Consider the following 24,425-nt stretch of genomic DNA (forward strand, 5'->3'; position numbering starts at 1 on the left):
ACTAATCTTTAATAAAAGACTCCAAATCTGATAAGAAACACTAAATTTGCTTAAAGCTGCTTTTTGGGGGAGGGGAGAGAATAAAGCCTGGAGCCTGAAGAATAAGCAAAACATAAAAGTAGAGTAAATATAAAGCAAAGTGGAGCATGGGCAACATTTTGTGTACAGCATGGATGGAGATTTGAGCTAGTACTGGATTTCTCAAAGAGTCTCTGAAGTTTCAACAGTTGCATTCAGTATTTTATTTAGCATTACTGGTTCTCCAGGTAAGCAGTATTCATTTTTATATGTTTCTGTGTATGTATATACATATATATTAAAATTTTTGGCATACAGAAATGTGTATGATCAATAAAAGCATTTACAAAAAATGGTCATTGTCTCCTTAATTTGAAATATTGACACATGGGTTTTCATTAGTTTTCACCTTGTTCAGACATAATTTGAAACATAAAACTGTGCCACAGTCTTTAATGGAAAAGGATATGTAGATAAGCTAGGGATAAACTGATAATGAGTATAGAAGACAATGACCATAAAAACCTATTCTGTTCTTCATAGTATATGATCATCCCCAGATACTCCTTAGCAAGAGTGTATTGGAGCTGCGAAGAGAACCACTTGATAGATGCCGGATTTCTCTCTACTTCCTGATGAACCTGTGTATAAATGAAGAGGACGTTGTGATGAAATAAAGAGCAAACTTCTCTTCCATCACAAATGAAGTTTTAAAAATGGTGGGAAGAGGGGTTGATATTCTGTTTTGTTTTTTTTATATTACTGAAAACAAAGGCATGGCCATGGGTAGGGCCTGGATGGACCAAAGCCCCTCCACTTTGGAATCAGGCTCACCCATTCAAAAGTAGCAGCAAAGACCAAGAAGAGGAGACGATGTCAACATCTGCACTGCCTAGTGCCCCCCATGTTAAGCTCCCCCCTAAAAAAAAAAAATCTGTCCTGGCTTTGCCACTGGATGGAAATACAGGTATCATTTTTATGAACTCTCATCAGCTGGCTTCATTTTTTTATTTTTTTTTTTACTTCCCAAATAGCAGACACATTCATCTATATATGGAATATACATGTTAATGGCATTTCAGGTAAAGAACTAGTAAACAGTATAAATGGTAGAAACAAAAATTGTTTACATATGTACGATAAATAGGGGAGACATGACTCTTTTTTCCTTCAACTTTTCCTCTTATTATGTCTTGCAGCAGCTTACATTAGTGGCATAGGTCTCACAAGATAATCCCTTGCAAAGCAGCTTATAATAATATCCAAGATTTTAATTATTTAGTATTTACAAGCAGATTGCCAAAAGAATTACATATTTAAATATAAGATGTGGTACCCATCTTCATGCTAGAAAATGATCAGACATAACTGTGACATACATGCTTAGCTTTACTTAACAATTGTGAAAAAAGGGAATAGCTAAAGTAAACTCAACATAGACTACCCTCTAGTATTCAAACCTCTAGTATTGATTACAGTATTTGTAATCAACTGAATTGGATTTTCTGTAGAAGATAAATATTGCTTGGTTTGTATTGGGAACAGTAAAAATTCAGGTAGTTTTATTTATATCAATGCAAAGGAAGGAAAAGGCCCTATAAGAAACACAGTAAGGTTCTAGATTTTACATGTGTAGTACAAGGAAAAGCCATTTTTCTCTTGTTTCAGCAAGTATATGCTTACAATATAAAATCCTCAAATTTAATTTTTTTAAATTATTGTTTTAGAGGACAGTACTTAATTCAGAAACAAATTATGCATAGTAATTAAAAGGTGAATAAAACCAGGAAAAGGAATGTTCTCTGTTGTAGTGTTAGCACTTCAGTTGTTAGTGTCTTGCATCAACTATTTTAGAGCACATTGGGGTGATATAAGTGTGTGTTGCAATCTTGATGAGTAACTTCAGAATCAGGAAACCTATAAAAAAATCCTTACATTATATCCCAATCTAGTAGGTTATTATTTGTGCAGTGGTTTTTTTGTTGTTGTTAAATGATGTATTTGAATCAAAATATCTATTATTCTGATGATTCCCATTTTACATGTTCTGTTAAAATACCACTAGTAGAGAACAGATATAAACCTAATTAGTAAAGCCTTAGGGAACAAGCTTGCTCTGTGTGGGTCAGAATTTCACTGCCATAATTTGTTTCTTTGGTTGTGCTTTTTTGTATGTGGATTATATCAGAAGAAGCCCAGAAAACTAATAATTAAATATCTTAAAAAGTTGCATAGTAAATATTTTCTGGACCTTCATAGAAAGGAGATTTCAATTTGGATGGTTTCTCCATTATAAAGTAATCGTCACTTTCAAAATATAATCATTGGTCTTTTCAAAATTCTTCCAAAATTAGCACCCCAAAATTCTAATGATCGCAGATATAATACACTTATCTCATAGTTCAGTTGCCTCTGTGCAGAAATCCTTCTTTTGAAAATTTTTCACTCTGACGTGGTGGTATGTTTCAAATGATTCTGTTGTCAGGGAGGAAATTTTTTTTTTTGGTCCAGTACCAGCATCTTCACTACTGCTTGCTGCTGCATGTATACATTTTTAGCCATCCAAATCCATTAGGTCTCTGAAATATGGTGACAGTGTCTTTTATCTTATACCTCAAGGGAATTTAATTATCCAAAGTGATATACTTAAATATGTTCTACTAACTCACTTTGTTATTCAAAACAATATCATATCAATCAATCAAGTAACTGAAGTTATTTAGTGAACACTCAGACCCACAGCTGAGGTCTCAGTGAAAAATTCACGGAGCAGCTGTTAAAGAGACCATCATCGTTGTTCACAGTCTCACCCTCCATACAACAGCTAAATAACTGCACAAAGATGGTAAAACAAAACCAACTTAGCTTTGAATGGAGTGGGTAATCGATATAGCTGCTCCGGTTTCCTTTTTATTCAAGTGACTGCATTCATTACAATTGCCGACCCCCCTTCTTCAGGAGGGGTACGGCATAACGCACTCCACACTACTCACAGACACTAGAGCTTTTGAAAGCTCTAGTGTCTGTGAGTAGTGTGGAGTGCGTTATGCCGTACCCCTCCTGAAGAAGGGGGTCGGCAATTGTAATGAATGCAGTCACTTGAATAAAAAGGAAACCGGAGCAGCTATATCGATTACCCACTCCATTCAAAGCTAAGTTGGTTTTGTTTTACCATCTTTGTGCAGTTATTTAGCTGTTGTATGGAGGGTGAGACTGTGAACAACGATGATGGTCTCTTTAACAGCTGCTCCGTGAATTTTTCACTGAGACCTCAGCTGTGGGTCTGAGTGTTCACTAAATAACTTCAGTTACTTGATTGATTGATATGATATTGTTTTGAATAACAAAGTGAGTTAGTGGACAGTGTCTTTTAACCATATTGTTACATAACTCAAGGGAGCAATCAGAAAAAAGTTCAAAATGTGCAAACTCTATTTGTTAATTGGATGTTTTTGACCATAAGAAATTATTCTCTGTTGGTGAAATAGTTACAAATGATGAATCCAGAATTGTTAGTGGAAATTTAGTCTATGCCCCTGATCACACCCAAATGAATTCTGTGGAACTAAATCTATAATCCACCATCTTAAATTGTGTCATGCTTCTTATGGAGCTGGTAAGATTACTAAGCAGAGCAGAAATTGCAGTAGTATTCAAAAGGCTCTTAAATTCATTAAATCCAGAGTCTGACACATCGTTCAGTATAGCCCATATATACTAGAGAGCAAGGGCAGACTATAATATCACAAAATCTGAGGTGCAGTCAATAGAAAAATCCTTTGGATTAACCAGTTCACTGCCATAAATGGATAAAGCCTACTAGGTGCAGTGGTCACTTGTAAAATGAGCAGCCAGGGGAGGAACTTCTCTCAGCCAAAATGGTAAGCCCCACTAATATGCTGCCAGAAATTAAGAGGTGATAGACTCCGGAGTAATCTAAGAAAATACTTTTTTTTTTTTTTTTTTACAAAAAGGGTGGTAGATGCATGGAACAGTCTCCCAGAAGAGGTGGTGGAGATGGAGACTGTGTCTGAATTCAAAAGGGCCTGGGATAGGCACATGGGATCTCTTAGAGAGAGGAAGAGATAGTGGTTACTGTGGATGGGCAGACTAGATGGGCCATTTGGCCTTTATCTGCCATTATGTTTCTATGTTAAAAGCAATGGAAGGATAAACTAGTCCAGTGGGTTGTAGAAGCATCTGCTGAACTTAAATTTGCATTATTTGTGACAGTCTCTAATCTCTCTTTCCAAAAACATGCATTCATAAAATCTTGGAACAACACTGGAGTTCTCAAGCTTCAAAATAACAAATTCCCCTAACCAAAAATATAGTCACTAAGGTTCTGAGTCACTTAGTATTTTTCCCATAGACACGAACTAGGAAAAAACCAAAGACACAAGTTTTGATACTGGCATCACAGGAAGCAGCAACCATTTTAGCTCCTGAAGAGTTATGCCCAATAGATTTACACAAGGCTAATTTGTTTCTCTTTTATTTTTTATTTTCCACTACTGCCTTGACTTGTGTCTTTTCTCCCTTTTTGTTTCTATGGGGAAAGACCTTGAAGAATGGGGCCCTAAAATGGTCTCTTTGGGATCTATTGTTGACACTGTGTCTTCATTGACTTTGGCATCGCCTAAAACAGTGCAGTCTTTTAATCACATGAATTGATCTTTCATATTGTGCAGGATGTCGATGCCCATAGTTGTAATAGAATGGTTTGAGTACATAAAGAAGCTTGACCTGTGAATTGTACCTATTTAGGCCTGTTTGCATTTAGTGTATCAGTTACTTTGTTTTTTGTACTTACCTGAATCTTCAAACATGTATTTTCAAACATAGTTACCTAAACCACTTGTTTTTCCAGGGCCCTGAAATTTCACTTTCCTGAAAACAAAAATTGTTAGGTGAGGAAAACCAGTGAGTTATACATCATCAGCCCCCTTGACAATTCAGTGAAATTGGCTGCTTTTATGTCACTACCTTCAGCTGACCTTGGCATTTTTGATGCAAAGTAGTTCAACATTTACCTTTTTTGTTTTTAATCTGGGCTGTGTTTTAAGGAATGCCTGTGATTTTCTTAACTGGTGTTATAACAGTTTCAGATTTGTTTGTTTTATTTTTTTGTAAAGAAACAATGGCATGAATTTGTCGTGGACAGGATACTACATAACCAATACGGGTAAAGCACATGTCTTGGAGGTAAAGTTTAATGGGTAACGGTACTTTCTAGACCTGTTACCATATGTTAATTTCCAAAACTATAGAGGTTCATTTTTCAGATCCTTCAGCAGTAGGTCAAAAGAAGACGAAAAATGGCTTTGTTGCATCGTTATTGTGCTAAGGACTATTATTTCAAGTAACTAGAACCTGAGGCATCTGCCTGAATCAAAGACCTTTAAATAAATACATATGAAGTCGGTAACAAGAGAACACAGTTCAGCAGAAGAGAAAGAAAACAGAACATCAGCTTCACTTTGAAAGATAGTTGATATCGAAAGGTATTTGTTTAAAACAATAAAAAAATTCACAGCTCTGCATAGCACGAACACTAAAATATGACTAAAACCACTATGGGAGGAACTAAAGAGATAAAAACGCCAAAGTAGTTGAGCGTGTTTGTGTACATGTGGAAATGTGTGTGCATCAATTCTTACATTGTAAAATGTATTGAATTATTAAGAATATTAGAAAGAAGCACAAAGGCCAATTATTACTGAAGTCAGGAGCATGAAGTAGTAGCTGTGCAACAAAATGGAAAACCAAGTTTCATTTAGTGCTTCCGAGGTCCACAAAATATATTTCCACCAGGCTTAAGAGTTTGTAAAACTCTTGCACACCAGCAAGCATTTAAAACTTTGACTTATCAGAAAGTACAGAGTTTTAGTCTGTTTCCTATCCATATATTTTTATATAGTAATTGTTATGTTTCTAATAATGAAACATTTTTATTTAAAAACATGGAAAATTCTATTATGCCTACATTTTCATTGCACTCTTCAAGAACAGAAAGTCTTTAAAGATTACTTATTTAAATAATAACTTTAAAAACAGGCCTTTTTGTAGAATACAGATCAAAATCCATTTAAAATAAGATAAAATACATGGTAGTTTAGTAGATGATGTCAGATATGGACCAGTTAGTCAGTCTGACCAGTAATTGCTTTAACTAAGAAAAGCTCCCAGGTTTCAGCCATATAGGCTTAATTGTCTGCATCTACTCCTTTAACCAGTTAATTTAGTAAAGCTTCAAGCTGACTTTTTAGTTTTTTAGGGCTAGTCTTTAAAAAAGATGATTGTATCCTGAGACTGTTGTAAAGAATGTTTATTATAATAATTTGCAATTCTGATATTTAAAAAATTTTATACTGCCTTATTGGCTAAAGTCAACTAAAGCAGTTCACTAATTGCACTATATTTAACCAAATTCCTGTAAGTATAGATTTGGTGGAAAATTGAAATCTGTTGAAAAATTTAAATTAACATTGCCTTGGGGCCCTGAGGAAATCCTAAAGAGTGGGTTCCAATTTATATTACTTGTCATAAAGTTATCTTTCACACTTTTGTTTTATATTTGTTGGGGTACCAACATGAGATCCCCTCAGCTATGATATACTGCTGCCTTCTTCTATGCTGCTGCTGCTGCCACCATCACCACCACCTCCATCCTGGATTCCGATCTGCCCTCTGCAGCTGCTGCTTCACCCCCTTTCCAACTGCTCCATTGTAGTCTGCTGATACACTACTATCAATCCTGATCGGCAATGGCAGACAAGAATTTTGCATTGTATTGGCAATTAGTGCTGATCTTGATTTTATTTTTTTTTAACTCAATTTACTTGAATATGGATTTAATTACTTGCCTTTCTAAGCCCTTGATCAATACAAGTTAACAGTATAGATAGGTCCTTATCCCAAAGGATTTGACATAAATTTAGGTACTTGTGTACAGGCTATATCTTGATCTGTTTTATATCTAAATGTATCTCTTATTCTTGAGACTTAAAAATATATGTAGAATATTTTATTTTGGTGCAAACTTGTTGAATAATTTTAAAGATGGAATCAATGAGCAAGTATCAGAATTTGAGCAAGCATCAGAAGTGAAAATGCTCACTGAATTATACCTATACCAAAAGAAAATTAACAATAGAATGAAAAAATAAAATTATAAATGGGCCCAGTATTTATGGATGCCAATCATGTAAGTGCTTTTTAAATATTTTGCCACCTGCAGAATGCTACTTTTTGACCATCTGTCATATAACCAAAAGTCAGAAAGTAGGGGAGAAGAGAGGCCAGAGGCATTTTGGGGGCATCATTTGAAGTTACACAGAACAGTGAAATTTGAACATACTATATAACTTCTAAATCCAAGCTTGGCTGGCCAAATAGTAGGTATACCCTTAAATGTATAGATTATACAGACAGTTTATACATTTGGGAATTGCCAAATGTATGTATAAGTTATACATTTAAACTTAAGTTTTGTGGCCAGCTAAATATTGAAGTTAAGAGTTATTTCAAAATAATATACATTGTAGGCTTTCTGTTGCAAAAACCAAAATTGATAATAACATACTGACTTTAACCATCCTGGAATAAGTACTTATACCATTACACATGCTTTTGAATAGAATAAAATCCATCACACAAGTAGCCAACACTGAAATAGGCCAACTGTTTAAAGGACCATGCTTTTGGGCATGTAGGGGATTTCCAGTTCAGCTGCTACCTCACAAATCCACTCGTCTTTTTCTATTTATTTATATTTTGGTCCATGCTGCTTTCCAAATATAGTATCTTCCATTCTTTCTTCCCCTAGAGAATTGTTACAAAACGTCCCTGAGGAAAAAATTATTTCTCTCTCCACCTTAAATTTAATTGACAGTCAAAATATTTGCTATTAGGATATGTTGCTCCTGTGGATGGAAAATGCATATTGTGCACTCAACTGCTACTAGTGTTTGTGATCAGACCACAGACAAGCCAAAAGGGGAAATAATAAATTTGCCATGAAATATATCAAAGCATCCCAATAAAAGGAGGCAAATGAGATATCAAAAAAATCAACCAACTAGTTACTTTATTAATGCAAATGTTAAACTAATCACAAGTCTATAACAAAAGGTCAATCTTATAAAAAGATCTATATTGTCCCAACCAGGATCTCAGTTTCGACATCTGTAGATGCCTTCTTCAGGGGATGAAAGACTGCCGTAGATGATTAAGGCACAAGGGGTCAATCACAGAATTTATAAACAATCTGAGCGTGGGACAACCTCCTTTTGTTGGGTTGCTGTGATCAGACCACAGCATCCCAAACTACTCTCAGCAGGTGAAGTGATTGCTAAAAAAAAGGCATTTCAGGGTCTTCAAAATGTCAGATTTCCTATCAAGTCATATTTCCCGCTGCAAGGAAGGAAGAAATAAAAAACCAAGCACAGAAACTGAAATCTACACTACTATCCAAGCAAAAGTGCAACCAATTATCTTTGGGACTAAAGAGCAAATCCTTATGAGAAATGGATCAGTAATCATGTTGCAGGAGATGACATAGTAAAAGTCCACCAAGAAAAGCTTGGTCTCAATGCTGAGAGAACCCGCTAGCTCCCATAGGCCATCTGCAGGAGAGATCTCCCTCATTTCAGTCAAAAGCAAAAAAAACCCAAACCTTAAAGGGTAAACTACCTTTGGGGGATAAAGTGCAATTTATATCCACATAGAAGTTCAGCCATCATTGGTGCCATAGGCATAGCTTAATCTGCGATCAGGCTTTCAGCACTAAAATCAAAACCTCAAAACACCACTTCAGTGTGTGTTCCTGAGAAAGATATGTTATCTCCATCGCATTCTTCTAACAGTGCAGTGAAAGAAAAACTGATATTTTGAATGGATTGCAAGCATGCTATACTACAGTAATTCATCCATTATACAGGAAGTACCTTTGTTTACTAGTATGAAGTATATGCCATTGTTGCTGGGTTCTTTATAAACATAAAATACATAGCGTTGGAAGCAGTTCATCTTTGAAAGAAGGGAATCTTTGTTTCTCTACCTATATAATTAAGAGGTCATTCATATGATAGATTTGCTGGATTTTGTTATAAACTATTAGCAATCAAAATGATTGCTGTCCTAATAGCTATGGTATATGGGAGTATGAATAATCAAGTATTTATATAGGGGCTCATTTTCAAAGTATTTAGACAAAAGTACCATCAGTTTATATGTACTTTGTGTGTGTAAGTGCTTTGAAAACAAGTCCCTATTCAATCGAGGAAAGCCCTCCCCCTTGAAGAGTACAGAACAGACACTGATCGTGATCGTCAGGAGTCTCTTGCACAGAAAATGTTCTTCATAGTGTCACTCAGGGATATAGTAGCCACAGATCATGTAACTACACCATTGCACTGCAGCATCCATCTGCATCAGTGGGCACTATAGTTCCAGTGGAGCCAGTTGACCCAGCAGTTAATTTTTTGTTCATTTTTCTTTTGTGTTATTAGCCAAGTAAACTTGACAACACCTTTTCAAATCTCTTGTAATGAGCTTTTGAGAATTTTAATCTGTTTTTGGGATATGCCAGGTAATTAATTGTTGACTGGCGTTGAGATTAGGGCAATCAGAACTGCATACAGTATTTGAGATGCAATCACACCGTGGACCTGTAAAGGACTTAATTGATATTTTCAAGTTTGTTCTCCATTCCTTTTTAAACAATTCTTATCTGTTTGGTTTATTGGCAGCTACAACATATTAGGATGAAAATGTAAATGTATTGACTACAATGAATCTCTAAGATTGTCTACAATAAATCTCTAAGATCATTTCATTGAATAGTGATTACTAGCTTGACACCCAGTATTTTATACCTGTAGTTAGGATTATTTTTCTATGTATGCATCACTTTACACATCTACAATGAATTTCATCTGCCACTTAGATGCCCAATTTTCTAGTCTCACAAAATCATTTTGCAGGTTCTCATAAGTCTTTGCTTTTTTAAGGACTTTGAAAGAATTTGTCTCATCTGTGAATATTATTTTTTCACATTACTCCTTTTTCCAAATCACTTATGAATATATTGTACAGCACAGGTTACTGTACAGAGCTTTGGGACACTTCATGATTGACCCTTTTCCAATTAGGCCTACTCCCTGTTTTCTGTCTTGTCAGTTTTTCTAATCCACAATAGGGCACTGTCTCCTATCCAGTGGCTTTTTAATTTTCTGAGGAGTTATGAGAGATTTTGTCTGATGCCTTCTGGAAATCATCATACTAATATGGGGCTCATTTTCAAATAAGAAAAATGTTGAGTGGCATAAAGGGGTAGATGGATGTTTTTCTCACCAAACCTTTCCAATTCACTATTTTCAAAACCTATTTTCTAGATAGATTTCTATGCTGTTCATCTGTAGTTTGTCTAAATCTCAAAGGGGCATGTTAGAAGCATGGTGTAGGCGGGGGACTAGTGTGGGCTTATGAACTAGATTTTTTTCAGCCATAAACATTTTAGAATATGTCTGTGGCACAGTTTGGATGTTTGGGGTTAAGACGTGTTTTAAAAGTAAGTGCCGAAAAGGTGACCAGATGGCCACTGGAGGGGTGTAAGCATGACACACCCACTTCCCCTGTGGTCATCGACCCCCCCCCCAAAAAAAAAAAAAAAATGATGTAAATGAAGCAGTACATAACTGCCTGTATAACAGCTTCAGATGTTATGGGCAGTACTAATAGAACAGAAAGCTAGTCTCGAGTAGCCTGGTGGTCAGTGCAATAGACTGCAGAGAAGGGGACCCAAGCCCATATCCCACTCTAGCTACTATACTTGTGGTGGAGTGTGTGGACCCAACTGTACACATAGGTATCATAGTCCAGTAGGTTTTGGAGAGTTCATCACACAATATAAGAGAGTTATTGTGAGAGGCGTACCTGGGACCTTTTATGAGGGGTTGTTGAAAAGTTCTCAGCCCAATCAACAAAGTTGGGGCAATCTCTAGCAAGAGCTTTACACTTAGTCCAGCAATTTTTCACTTTTTTGTTCCCTATTTTTCCAACAGTGAAAAAAGTGGAAAATCACTTTATGGAGACTGGCCCAACTTTGTTGTTTTGGACAGAGAACTTTTCAGCAGCATGTGAAGATGACTTCTGTGCTCCCTGAAGTGCCCCACTGCTCTGCAGGAATGTCTCTGTGATCAGTCTACTGCAAATGCTGGCCCCTCCTACATCCTAATGCCTTGCGTGTTTTTCTAGAAAACAATTCAAAAAGATAAGATACACCTGAAAAATGGCCATTTTTGAAAAAAGGACATTTTGCAATTTTGAAAATGAGCATATTTGGTACTAGATTTTTGTGCATCTTCCACAAAATGTTTGAACTCTGATCTGGACATCATATTGGAAATGGTCCTTTATATCAACTGGCTCACCTTTATCCACTTGCTTGTTTACACTGAGAAAAATATTTTGTGTTCATTTCTTGACCCAGAGAAGAAGGTATTTGCCTTTGAAAATTATCAAATGTATTGATTCATTAAAAAGTATCTGCTTACCTTCATTTTTTATGGGAGGTATTTTATTATTATTACCTTTAAAGTGGACCAAAATGGCTACCCAACCATTTTATCCAAATTTCTACCTAGAAGTCTAACATTGGCTTTCAGAACTCCTCTCCTGTATTTTTCTGTACCAAGACAACCAGCTCCTCCCCAACACTCTAAAATCCTATGTAAGTGTTGCATGTTGTCTGCCACCTTTGACGCAGGTGGGCAAGTTACCAATCAGTCTGTGTCTTTCTGCTACCCAGCTGTCAGCATTGCCAAGAGTAACTATGCTAATCCTGCCTCTCTAGGCACATGACTCCTGAACAGATACCCTCAGTGCAAGAAGTACTGCATCACTTTACAAGCAGGATCTAACTATGGGATCTCCTGCTTCAGTATCTGTTTTGTCATCTGGTCTTTATATCTTATCAGTAAAGATGCATCTAAGTACCTTAGCATGCTACCATTCTCCTGCAAATAGAAACACAGCATTGTATCTATTGTTGTGTAGGTTTATTTCATACAAATGTTTTCTGGCAACTAATTTTATTAAAGTTTTCCTTCGTAATGATGTTTTAGAGACCTTCCAGTGATTATGATAAATTTATTTGCATTGTGATAAGAGTTCCACTACTGCTACCCTTTGTACCAGGTTCTGTTCTCAGTGAAGACTTTGAAGCTAAAACAGTTATTTATAGCATCCAGAAACTACTCCCCAGCACGTCCAACTGAGATGTTCAAAGCCCTCAATCAGAAAACTGCCTGTTCATTTTATTCCACTTATAAGTTGTATATTCATAGCCACTCCATGCAGTGTTTAACAATCAATTTGATTTAACAAAATATATCTTAAAAATCACATCTTAACCCCGAAACACATCAGCACCCATCCAACCTGAACTATCCTTTTGCCTAATCTCCCCCAAAAGTTTGGTGAAAGGTGTAGGTTTACAACCATCTCCAAAATCAGACTCCCCATAAACAGTAACTAGTGGAAGAGCAATCCATGGTGAAATGCCCTACTAGAAAAAGTTTTATCCTGGTGGAATACCTTTCCCGTAGTTTTCATATCCAGTACCATTCACCCCCTTGTGAATATAAAGAGTTCAGAACATAATCTTGACTATATTGAGCTAGTCTCATCTGTGCCTCAAAAACTATTGTCAAAATCTTCAACCTGGTGTTGAACTGGAAGCCATTGTAATTGAACCAGTACTAGTGAGAGATGATCAAATTTATTCACACCTGAAATCAATGTGGTCACTATTTTGGATCACTTGCAATCAGGATACTTTTTGCTGAATTAATCCTAAAATAAAGGACATTACAATAATCCAAAATGAGTAAAAATAAGTGCCCTAGTAATGGAAGCTAAAAGTGCAGTAGTTAGAATGCTTGGAGTTGATGAATCTGTCTCAGTACCAAAAACAAAACCTGAACTAGCAATGTTCCTTCAATCATAACTGTAAGTCTATCCATAAAGCTAGATTCTGAAACAGTAGTGTGAAGTTCAGTCCTACAGAATCTTTCAATTGGGCCAAATTCATAAGACTACATCAACTAAGCCACAATAATTCTGTCTTTGAAACATTCAACTTTAGTCTTTAAGAATCAACTCTGATCAGATTTTTACCAACATAATGATAATAGTATTTGAATATTATCTGCCAGTTCCTTTGGATCCCAGTATGATCCTAGTTCAGCTTATGAAACTACCTTTTGAGCCTATGGAATCAGTAGAGCAAAAGTATTCATCCTAGAAATTCTCTTCTTAATAGCAGTTAACTTCAGCAGAGTAATTCTTGAAAATCACTCCAGGTTCTTGCCCAAATGTTATCAGTATTTCACATCAATTAATTCATAGAGCTTTCTGCCATCTTTCCAAGGCCTTAGCTAACAGAGGTGAGCAGTCCCTGCACACATTCATATTGTTTGAGTACAGGTTTAGCCTGTCTTGGGGAGCAGGGAAGACATGGTGGAACTTAGCAAGTAAAATTAATACTAGATTGTTGGTTCAACATTGCCTTGATATAATGAGTGTGTCTGTTGGGCAGACTGGATGGACCATGCAGATCTTTATCTGCCATCATTCTTCATTACATGCTGGCTTGCTATATTAAAATGATGTAATCATATTTCCAGTCCAAATGACTTTTAATTCTGTTGATCCTAACAAATTGGAAATTGCAGTAACAAAAATAACATTAGCAAACTGCCTAATGGAATACATTTTTCACTGCTACAATCTAGCAAGATCATAACTACTGTAAATGATCCAATGGAAGTCCATGAGGTCAGAGTTATAGCAATCACAGTTGCATATCTGCATTCATTCTTCAAGTATCTAGAGCTGTAACATGTTTTTCAGTTCATATAGTTCATATATACTCAGGCAGCGAAGATAGACAACCAAGTCTCCAACCTATTGACAACAACCCCAGACTACAAGATGTTCAGAAAGGAAATAAAAACTATACTCTTCAAGAAATCCCTTAATAAAGCTTAATACCATGATAAAGCTTAACCCCCCTCTTACCATCCCCTCCCTAACCCCAGATCCTACTTTTCCCTCTCTTGGAAACCTCTGATCTAACGTTGTAACCCTTCTTCCATAACTCTTTTTGTAATCCGCTTTGAAACGAAAGGTAATGGCGAAATAGAAATATGTAATGTAATGTAATATAGAAACATGGCAGATAAAGGCCAAATGGCCCATCCAGTCTGCCCATCTGCAGCATCCACTATCTCTTCCTCTCCCATACTTTCTTTAATTCAAACACAGTCTTTCTCTCCACTACCTCTACCGGAAGACTATTCCACGCATCTACAAACCTTCCTGGAAAAAAAAAAAAAGGGAAGCATTTCCTTAGATTTCTCTGGAGCCTATTGCCTCTTATTCTAGAGCTTCCTTTCAAATGAAAGACTCGCCTCATACACATCTCTATCATATCTCCCCACTCCCACAGTATACATATTGAGATCTTTTAAATCTGTCCCCATATGCCTTATGACGCAGACCACCAACCATTTTAGTAGCCTTCTGGACCAATGCCATCCTGTTCATATCTTTGTATATTGTTACTATATGCCAATGAATATGTCTTATGTCCGAAAATGATAGTGTATTAGGCCAACAAAAACATTAACAACTGAAAGAGAAGTGATATTGGGAGTTGACAAGTTCCCTGCACTCCCAGAGATCCCCCCCCCCCCCAACCCATTAAAGCATCTCTCAGTTACAGAATTTTCTACTTGATAGCTGATTTCATCTTCCTCAATGGAAAAATGAAATTGCTTATCTGGAACTAGAGTTCTCCATAGACAGCAGAATAATTAAGACACATACCTGAACACCTTCCTGGAGAGTTGATGCCTAAGTTGATGGTTTGTATTAAGACTCATTACTCATTAGGTAGAGACAAACATTAGAAGGTTTCTCTGAGCTCCAAGAAAATGTGTTCCTGTTGCTGCCATCAGATGCTATTTCTGTAACTGATTTATTCTGCTGTTTACAGAGAATCCGTGTTACAGGTAAGCAGCTTTGTTACCTTGATAGTTTATGAGAAGTTAAAATATTAACAAACAAAAAAAAACCTTTTAATTAAATATGTGCAATCTACCTTTCTATTTTGTAATTGCTAACTGTTGACAAGTGAATCAAGTCACTAAGGAAGGAAGCATCTTTAGCCATAACATTCTAGTGGCCATATTTACTAGTAAGCAGGCTGTATTTCTTTGATCATGTGTTCACATCACAAAAGCCATCACTACTATAGTTTATAGTTTTATTCATAGTCCACCTTTGATAAGGAGGATCACATACATAATTTAAAAAAATACAACATATAAAACATTACAAAATATAGTATCTTGGATTACAATGTCCAGTTTCCTCTGCCATATTTATATAATTGTTCAACCCCTGTACTTCATTTTGCAAAATAAATGTACACAAATCCCACTGCTGCCATATGTAGGCTGGAAGCTTGTTCCACTCTGCAGGACCTGCGCATGAGAAGACACTTGCTCTCGTTTGGCATTTTAATTCTTGTTGGTATAGATAAATCAGTGTCCTGCAAAACACAACTACTAGTGCAAATTGGTTTCTAAATTTATATTTTTTATTAGATATGGGCTTGATTTTATAACAGGTGCCTATTAGATAAAGGTATCGTAGATGTTTGCGTGCTTTTTTTAAATATAAAATAGGCGCCCAGAATCGGCCCCATTACCGTACAAATACTCTGGAAATGTAAAGGTGTTCATGTTCTCAGCCTGTGCTTGCATATTTTAAATAAAATATGCACATATATTGTAACTCCCTCCAAAAAACTATACTCCAGAGAATATCTGGGCTCCTTCCAATTATTCCGAAAGCATCTGAAAACTTGGCTATTCTTAAAAATGTAAATATTGCTACCCTCTTTATAATCACATTCTTATTATGTTTTTCCTTCCTTATATTAAAGTTCTTGTAAACCATGCCGAGTTCTATCTTTATGGAGAGGATGCGGTATATAAACTTAAGGTTTAGTTTAGTTTAGATCTTCAGTTAAGCTTCTGAAGGCAGAGCTTTCCTCTTGCTCTCTACAGGGATCCATAGGGTGTCTACTAAAATGGTTAGTGGTCATCATGAAGCATATGGGGGACAGACTTAAAGATTTCAATATGTATAGTTTGGAAGAAAGGCGGAAGAGGGAAAGATGTTTAAATACCTCCATGGCATAAATACACAGAAGGTGATTCTCAATTGAAAGGAAGCTTTGGAGTGAGGGGGCATAGGATAAAAGTAAAGGAGCTAGTAACCTGAGGAAATACTTCACAGAAAGAGTGGTGAATTCATAGAATGATCAACCAGTGGAGATGATGGTGATGAAAAATGTATCTGAATTCAAAAGCCTGGTACAAGTATGTAGGATCTCCAAGGGAAAGGAAGAAAGAGAGATGGTATGGATGGGGCAGACTGGATAGACCTTATGGTCTATATTTGCCTTCATTTTCTATGTAAGATTGCATAACTATTTTGTAGCTAAAAGAAAATACTTAATATCTAGAAGTGAGGTATCTTACTATCTAAATTTTAACAATTATGAAATGCAGATTGAAAACTTCCTACCTCCAATTTAATAAAATCAATGTTTTGCTAAATGTACATTTTTTAAAAATGTCAAATATATTTATAGTTAGTTCCTATAATCTTATGCTTATCTTATGTTTTTGTTGATCCATGTTATTGCTTAAAAATGTGTTTGTTGATGGTTTTAGATGAACAGTAGTATTGTATGTCTTACGTAATGTCATGGCTATCTACCACTTTGCAATATTTTTGGTTTAAACTTAATTTTTTTTTCTTATTTGTCTTTGTAGGTCTGGAATCATCACGTCCAAACTTAATCCTAGGATTAGTGATCTGCCAAAAAGGCAAACGTCCAGCTCCTACTGCCGAGCCTGAAAAGATTGAAGAAAAGAGAAGCCGTGTTCAAATGCAGGAGGAAACAGATTTATCAGAGTTTCCTAAAGGACCTATAGTTTCTCAGACAGAAAAGAAAGCAACCCAGTATCAACCCTCTTCTTTTGATACAGCTGTTAGTATGACACCACCTGGATCCCCACCATCACTTCCCCTTCCTGAACCACCTACAGTAACAACACCCTCGGTGTTGACATTATCCTCCATACTTAAAACTGAAACCACATTCACTACCTCTACTAACACATCAGTTCAGGTTTCAGTAACAACACCATCCATGTTAGCAGCTTCATCATCAAAAACTGCCACACCACTGGAGCACATCCTGAAAACACTTTTTGGAAAAAAGAAGCCTTTTGATTCTGATACTAAAGACTCTGAGCCAGAGATTCCAGGTCTTGGAAACGAAGATAACAAGGATCAAGATGTGAGGCCTGTTTCTTTGTTAGATCCAATTGTACAGCAGTTTGGTCAAATGTCTAAAGAGAAACTTTTAGAAGAAGAGGAAGATGACAGACCATATGATCCTGAAGAAGAATATGACCCAGAAAAAGCTTTTGGAATGGAGGAAACCCCTGAGAATGAAAAACAGACTTCTGAAACATTTGGACAGGAAGAAATAGCATATGATCCAGAAGATGAAACTATTTTTGAAGAAGCAAAAGTTGCTATTGATGATTTACCAAATAAAATGTCCACAGAACTGAAAAGAAAGCCCATGGACACATCTGCAGACTATTTACCTGTTGCATCCTCCTCTTCGTCCCTTGTAGAACAGCAGAAAATGTTGGAAGAATTGAACAAGCAAATAGAAGAACAGAAAAGACAATTAGAAGAGCAAGAAGAAGCTCTTAGACAGCAAAGAGCAGCTGTATGTGCATCAATGGCTCACTTTTCAGTATCTGATGCTTTGTTGTCACCTCCTCCAAAATCATCTTTAGCAAAAACTGAGTTATTCCAACAAGAACAAAACCTAGAGAAGTCAGTTGTGACTTCTATTTCAAATCAAATAACGCAAGCGATAAATCAGAATCGTGACCCAAGGTATAGCAGAGATCCTCGGCATGCAGCTTCTAAAAGAATGCTTACAGGGACTAGTAAAGATTCCAGTTCTCAGGTACAGTTAAAGATGGTATCGAATGAAGCATTTCTGAAAGACAATTCATTGGGTAGTAATCAAAGGGAATCACAAATATTGTCTCTTCCAGAAAATAAAGACTTAATTTGTTCTACTCTATTAGATCACAAGGAAGAGAAATGGCAATCAAATGAAAAAGAGCTTATGTATTCTGAAAAACATGCACAAAACATTAAATATGAAGATACTGAAAACACACATGGAGCAACACTTGCTGATGCCTCAGTAACTTTACGGAAAGCACTGTTACCAATACCTTCTAGTGTACCATTTCAACCCAACTTTCCTGTTGCACCTAATTTGAATTCTTCAGTAGTTGGAAGATCTCCATTTTCCAATCCAGGATTTGCACCACCAGAAAACCAAATGGATCATTTTGAACCAGACCAACCGTCATCCTCCCAGTATGAAGAACAACGAAAGACTCTGTCTTCTCAGTTTGTACAGCAAACAGAACCCCAGTCTGTTCATGCTGAAGTAAAAGAAGTATCTCGATCCTACATCTTTGAAAGCAGTAGGGGGGCAGCCCAATTTCCTATTTCAGTACAAAAAGAACCCCCATCACAAAATTTTGAAGGCAATATGGGAACAGCTCCATTTCCATTACTAGAACAAAGAGGAGGACCCCCATCTCAGCTTTGTGAAGAAAACAGGGGCCTGGCTGCATTTCCTTTGTTAGGACAAAGAGGACTTCCATCTCAGCTCTTAGAAGAAAACAGGGGCCCAGCTCCATTTCCTTTGTTAGGACAGAAAGGAGGACCCCCATCTCAGCCCTTAGAAGAAAACAGGGGCCCAGTTCCATTTCCTTTGTTAGGACAACAAGGAGGACTCCCATCTCAGCCCTTAGAAGAAAACAGAGGTCCAGTTCCATTTCCTTTGTTAGGACAAAAAGGAGGACCCCCATCTCAACCCTTAGAAGAAAACAGGGGCCCAGCGCAATTTCCTTTATTAGGGCAAAAAGGACCCCCATCTCAGCCCTTAGAAGAAAACAGGGGCCCAGCTCCATTTCCTTTGTTAGGACAGAAAGGAGGGCCCCCAACTCAGCCCTTAGAAGAAAACAGGGGTGCAGTGCCATTTCCTATGATAGGACAAAGAGGAGGCCCCCCATCCCAGCCCTATGAAGAAAATAGGGGCCAAACTCCTTTTCCTTTGATAGGACAGAAAGGAGGACCCCCATCTCAGCCCTATGAAGAAAATAGGGGCCAAACCCCTTTTCCTTTGATAGGACAGAAAGGAGGGCCCCCAATTCAGCCCTTAGAAGAAAACAGGGGTGCAGTGCCATTTCCTATGATAGGACAAAGAGGAGGCCCCCCATCCCAGCCCTATGAAGAAAATAGGGGCCAAACTCCTTTTCCTTTGATAGGACAGAAAGGAGGACCCCCAGCTCAGTCCTTAGAAGAAAACAGGGGTGCAGTGCCATTTCCTATTTTAGGACAAAGAGGTCCCCCATCTCAGCCCTTTGAAGAAAATAGGGTCCCAGCTCCATTTCCTTTTTTAGGACAAAGAGGACCCCCTTTCCATTCATTTGAAGACAATAAGGGCCCAACTACATTTCCTGTGTTAGGACAGAAAGAGGGACCCCCATTCCAGTCCTTTGAAGACAATAAAGGCCCAACTCCATTTCCTTTATTAGGACAGAAAGGGGGACCCTCATCTCAATCCTTAGAAGAAAATAGGAGTGTCATGCCATTTTCTTTATTAGGACAAAGAGGAGGACCTTCTCAGCCCTTTGAAGAAAATAGGGGCCCAGTTCCATTTCCTTTGTTAGGACAGAAAGGTGGACCTCCATCTCAGCCCTTTGAAGAAAATAGAGGTCCAGCTCAATTTCCATTGTTAGGACAGAAAGGAGGACCACCTCAGGTACAATTTGGACAAAGTGAACCTGTGCCGCTTGGAACACCCAAAGGTCCTTACATATCCAATTTTCCTGGGAAGAGAGGTTCATCACATATTTTAGAGGACAGTAGTGCCCCTCCAACTGTTGATGGACATAGGGGACCTCCAGCAGCCAGATTTGGAGGACAAAAGGGACCTATCCCTTCATTATTTTCTGGGCAGTGTGGCCCTCCTCTATTTGGGGATAATAGAGGATCCTCACCCTCTCAACTTGGTGATCAGAGGGGTTCATCACCATCCCAATTTGAGGACCATAGTGGGTCTCGCATGGAAGTTAAAGACTCCCAGTTCAATAATATGAGTGGTGCCCCCTCCCAGTTTGAGGGGCCAAGAGGACAGTTTGGGGGAAACAGAGGACATCCCCCTTTTCACTTCAGTGGGCAAAGGAGGCCTTATCCTTCCCAATTTAAGGGTCGGCGAGGAGGCCCTATGAAACCCCAGTTTGGAGGCCAGAGAGGACCACCATCTGGTCATTTGGGTTCAAGAGGTTCTCATTCAAGCCAGTTTGAAGAAAGAGGTCCAGTAGCAGGCCACATACAAGGACAAAGAGGACCTCTACCCCACCAGTTAGATGAACAAAGGACAAGTCCACCATCCATATTTGCAAATCAGAGAGGAGGAAGAGGACGTGCAGCTGGTAAATTTTCCGAACAAAATACACTCCCTCCTAGATTTAATTTTCAAGGACAGACTCCACAAGGTGTTAAACCTTCTCCTAGACCTCTCCTTGAACTGCCAAGCCATCCACCACAACACAGGAAAGAAACTTGGGAGAAAGGCGGGCCACGTGATTCCTCTTCTAACTTTTCAGGACAGAGACGCGAGTTAGAAGTTCCATGGCCAGCTGCTGAGTCCAGAGAAGGCAAAGATCATGAGCACAGAACTCAGGTTTTTGAAGGAAGACACAAAGAAAGGTATGAAGGAGACCAAAAAGAGAAACCTAATCAGCCAGAACCTCACCAATCAGAGAATCGACAAAGCAGAGGGTTTGAAGAAAGACGGCGGGATCGCGACTATAGTGGACCTTGGGACAGAGAACATGGCAGAAACTGGAACAGAGACAGAGATTGGGAAAGAAACCGAAATTGGGACAGGCAAAGAGAGAGAGATCCAAACTGGGACCATGATAAAAGCAGAGAAAGAGACCAAAACCGGGACCGAGACAGGGATCCAGAGCGGAATAGAGACAAGGATCCAGATCGAAACAAGGAATGGGAAAGAAACAGAGAGAGAGCAAAAGCTCGAGATTGGGAAAGAGATTCACATAGGAGACGAGAGAGGTCGAGAAGCAGAGAGCGGGACCGCGACAGAGACCGAGAAAGGTCGAGAAGCAGGGAGCGGGACCGCGACAGAGACCGAGAAAGGTCGAGAAGCAGGGAGCGGGACCGCAACAGAGACCGAGAAAGATCAAGAAGCAGAGAGCGAGAACGAGAAAGATCAAGAAGCAGAGGCAGGGACCGTGACAGAGACCGAGATTGTGAAAGATCAAGAAGCAGAGGCAGGGACCGTGACAGAGACCGAGACTGTGAAAGATCAAGAAGCAGAGGCAGGGACCGTGACAGAGACCATGAAAGATCGAGAAGCAGAGGCAGGGACCGCGACAGAGATCGTGAAAGATCGAGAAGCAGAGGCAGGGACCGCGACAGAGATCATGAAAGATCGAGAAGCAAAGGCAGGGACCGCGACAGAGATCGTGAAAGATCGAGAAGCAGAGATAGAGACCGTGACAGAGACCGAGAAAGAGAAAAAGAAAGGGATAGAGAACTAAGAGAACGAGACCGGACAAGCGAAAGAGAACGAGACAGGGCACAGGATAAGGATAGAGACAGAAAAGATCGCAGTAAAAGCAAAGAGAGCAGTAGAGATTTGAAATCTGAAAAACAGAAAGAATCTCAGAGACCAGGAGAAGCAGAAACAGCTTCTACTTCAGACCAAAAGAACGGTTTGAAATGAATTACAGACCACTTCAACAGATACCAATCTCTGTATGAAAAGAACATGAATCTATCTTTTTAAGTTAACACTTGATTTCTGTTTCCTGGTATATGTTCTTATCTTTTCCTCAAAAAGAAAAAAAATAGTAATGAACTCTGCTGAAAATTTAATGTTCAGCAAGATAATGTTTAAGTTAAAGTACAAACATACAAACAATTGGATCATACTGGAATTTATAGGGTGTTTTCCCCAATATATATATATGTATATAAAATCATTACAATGCTGACTTGTTAGTTTTGCTTTTATATTGTTTCATTTTGTCTTAGTTTCCATTCAGAAATATACAAAAATGGAAAGTTAGCCTATAAAGAGCATATTGCTTTTTAAAGAATATTGTTATGTTTTTCAATAATTTGTAACTTGTAAATTTTGGCACAGATCTTAAGAGCCAAGCACTTTTATTTCAGATACTTGTATTTCTGTGTAAATTAAGTACATTGAGTAAGATAATACTTTACTAAACAGACACATATCTGTCTGTATTTGATCTTTACAGAAAATACATTGAATGTGATGTATATATTGAATCTAATAAGAGTATCTGAATATAATGGCTCAAAGTACATTTACTACCTTTCCTTTCGGTAAAGAAATTGTGAGTATATAAAATATTTCTGAATTCATACCAGAATTTTTTATACTGAAATTTAAAAAAAGGCTGGTTATGTTTTGTTCTCAAAAGATAATAAAATCAAATTATTCTTTTGAATTGAAAATCTACACAGTGGAACACTTTTAAGCAGTTAAGTTTCTTTTTACAAAGCCATAGTAGGGGTTTCTACTGGGCTGGCGAGGTAAGTGCTCTGTTGCTTATAGGAATTCTGTGAGCATCGGAGCATTTATCTCACCAGCCCGCGGTTTGTAAAAGCCAGCGTTAATGTGAAACCCTACTCTGCTTTTAGATAATTGGAAGCAGTTTCATTCCATAGCAGGCATTACTTCTTGAGTAAATGATAGTATGAGAAACAGTTAACTGAGCATTTTGTTTTCAAAAATGCTTAGATTGTAAGGATTTTAAACAAGTTTCTCATTTTTTGGAAGAATGTGTTTTTGCTTATATTTTTCATTATTTTAGTGCCCAATAAGATGTATTTAAAAGTCTTCCACTGAAAATAACCATGCTGAGAATCAGCTAAGAACTAGAAACTATGTGGAAAGCCTTTCCACTGTGAAGCATACTGCTACTGTTTGAAGAAATACAGTAAAAAGTATAATTTATTTGATCTTGTACATTTGAAGTTTGCCAATTATTTTGAGAACTTCAGTAGTAACTGTTTTCCTACATAAACTTAATTCAGCATTTGCATCTTATAGCCTGCATTGCAATAACCAGTACTGCACCTTGTAAATAAAGCACTGCAGACATCAGATGCCTGTAAACCAGTAGTCAGGGATGTTTAAAATGTAGTGTAGGATTTGTTCAACACAGGTGTCTACTGTGGAAAGTTTTTTTAATTGAAATGTTTGTAATTTAAAAACCTACAAAAAGGTGTGCAGGAATCAAGTATGTTTGTTTAAGATTACTCAACATTTATCTATGTAAATAGAATTTTATATTGCAAAATACAACTGTACATTAATGTGAGGCTTCAGAATTTTACTGTAAGTAGAATAAATATCTACTGAGATGTTTTGGTCTTCTCTTTCTTTAAACAATTTTTCTCTGTATACATGTACTGTTGTACAGCGTCACTTGTCTTTTCATGGTGGACCTGGTTTGTAACACGCAGGTTGAATTGTCCTTATTCTGAAATAATTTTGCTGAGAATGGTGGTTTTTTTAAAGGGTTCTATTCTGTCAGCATATTCACATTTTCTGGTTGTAGCTACATCTGAGGCTTCTTGGTGCAGTTAGTAAGTTGCCCACTGTATCCACAACCTGAGTTCAAGTCTTACAGTGGGATTTCTGTCAGGAGGCTGGCCTCTGACCAACTCAGCCATCTGTCTACTTTCAGTTGATAAATTATTAATGACAAACCATGCCAATAGTCTACCAAGAAACTGTCAGGGAAGTGGCAGTCTCCATTAGTTGTTTACAACTTTGGTACTTTTGTATAGATTACCTCTACCTAGTTAGAATGTTTGAAGTTGCTGTTTGTTAATGAAGGTTCTTTATGCTATATCTGTATTCCAAAAGAAAATCCAATTTCTAAACAATGACCCAGTAGCAATACTCAAACCTAAAACTGTCTTCAAGTACTTTCAAGATACTATGCTTGTGACTATCACTTTATACAACGAATGACTAAAAAATCAGAATCAAATTCTTTCTTGTATATTTGCATATCTATGAGGAGGCAGTGGATAACCTGCATGGATTGGCAATTAAAGCACAAGTCAGCATTGTTACTTGCCGT

At 37.6% G+C, this 24,425-nt stretch overlaps 1 protein-coding gene across 6 annotated transcripts in view; it reads left to right on the plus strand.

The window, feature by feature from the left end:
• DIDO1 (death inducer-obliterator 1) overlaps nucleotides 1-23,701 on the plus strand; it is a 679,850-nt gene extending 656,149 nt beyond the window's left edge. For all 6 annotated transcript variants that reach the window (XM_033963660.1, XM_033963661.1, XM_033963662.1 and 3 more), the window contains one exon: nucleotides 16,935-23,701. In XM_033963660.1, coding sequence (XP_033819551.1) covers nucleotides 16,935-22,024 — 5,090 coding nt within the window. In that variant the 3' untranslated portion in view covers nucleotides 22,025-23,701. The remainder of the gene's footprint in view (nucleotides 1-16,934) is intronic.
• The last annotated feature ends 724 nt before the right edge of the window (nucleotides 23,702-24,425 follow it).

The sequence above is a fragment of the Geotrypetes seraphini genome, chromosome 11 (genome assembly GCF_902459505.1).
Source record: "Geotrypetes seraphini chromosome 11, aGeoSer1.1, whole genome shotgun sequence".
In the NCBI taxonomy this organism is placed as follows: Eukaryota; Metazoa; Chordata; class Amphibia; order Gymnophiona; family Dermophiidae; genus Geotrypetes; species Geotrypetes seraphini.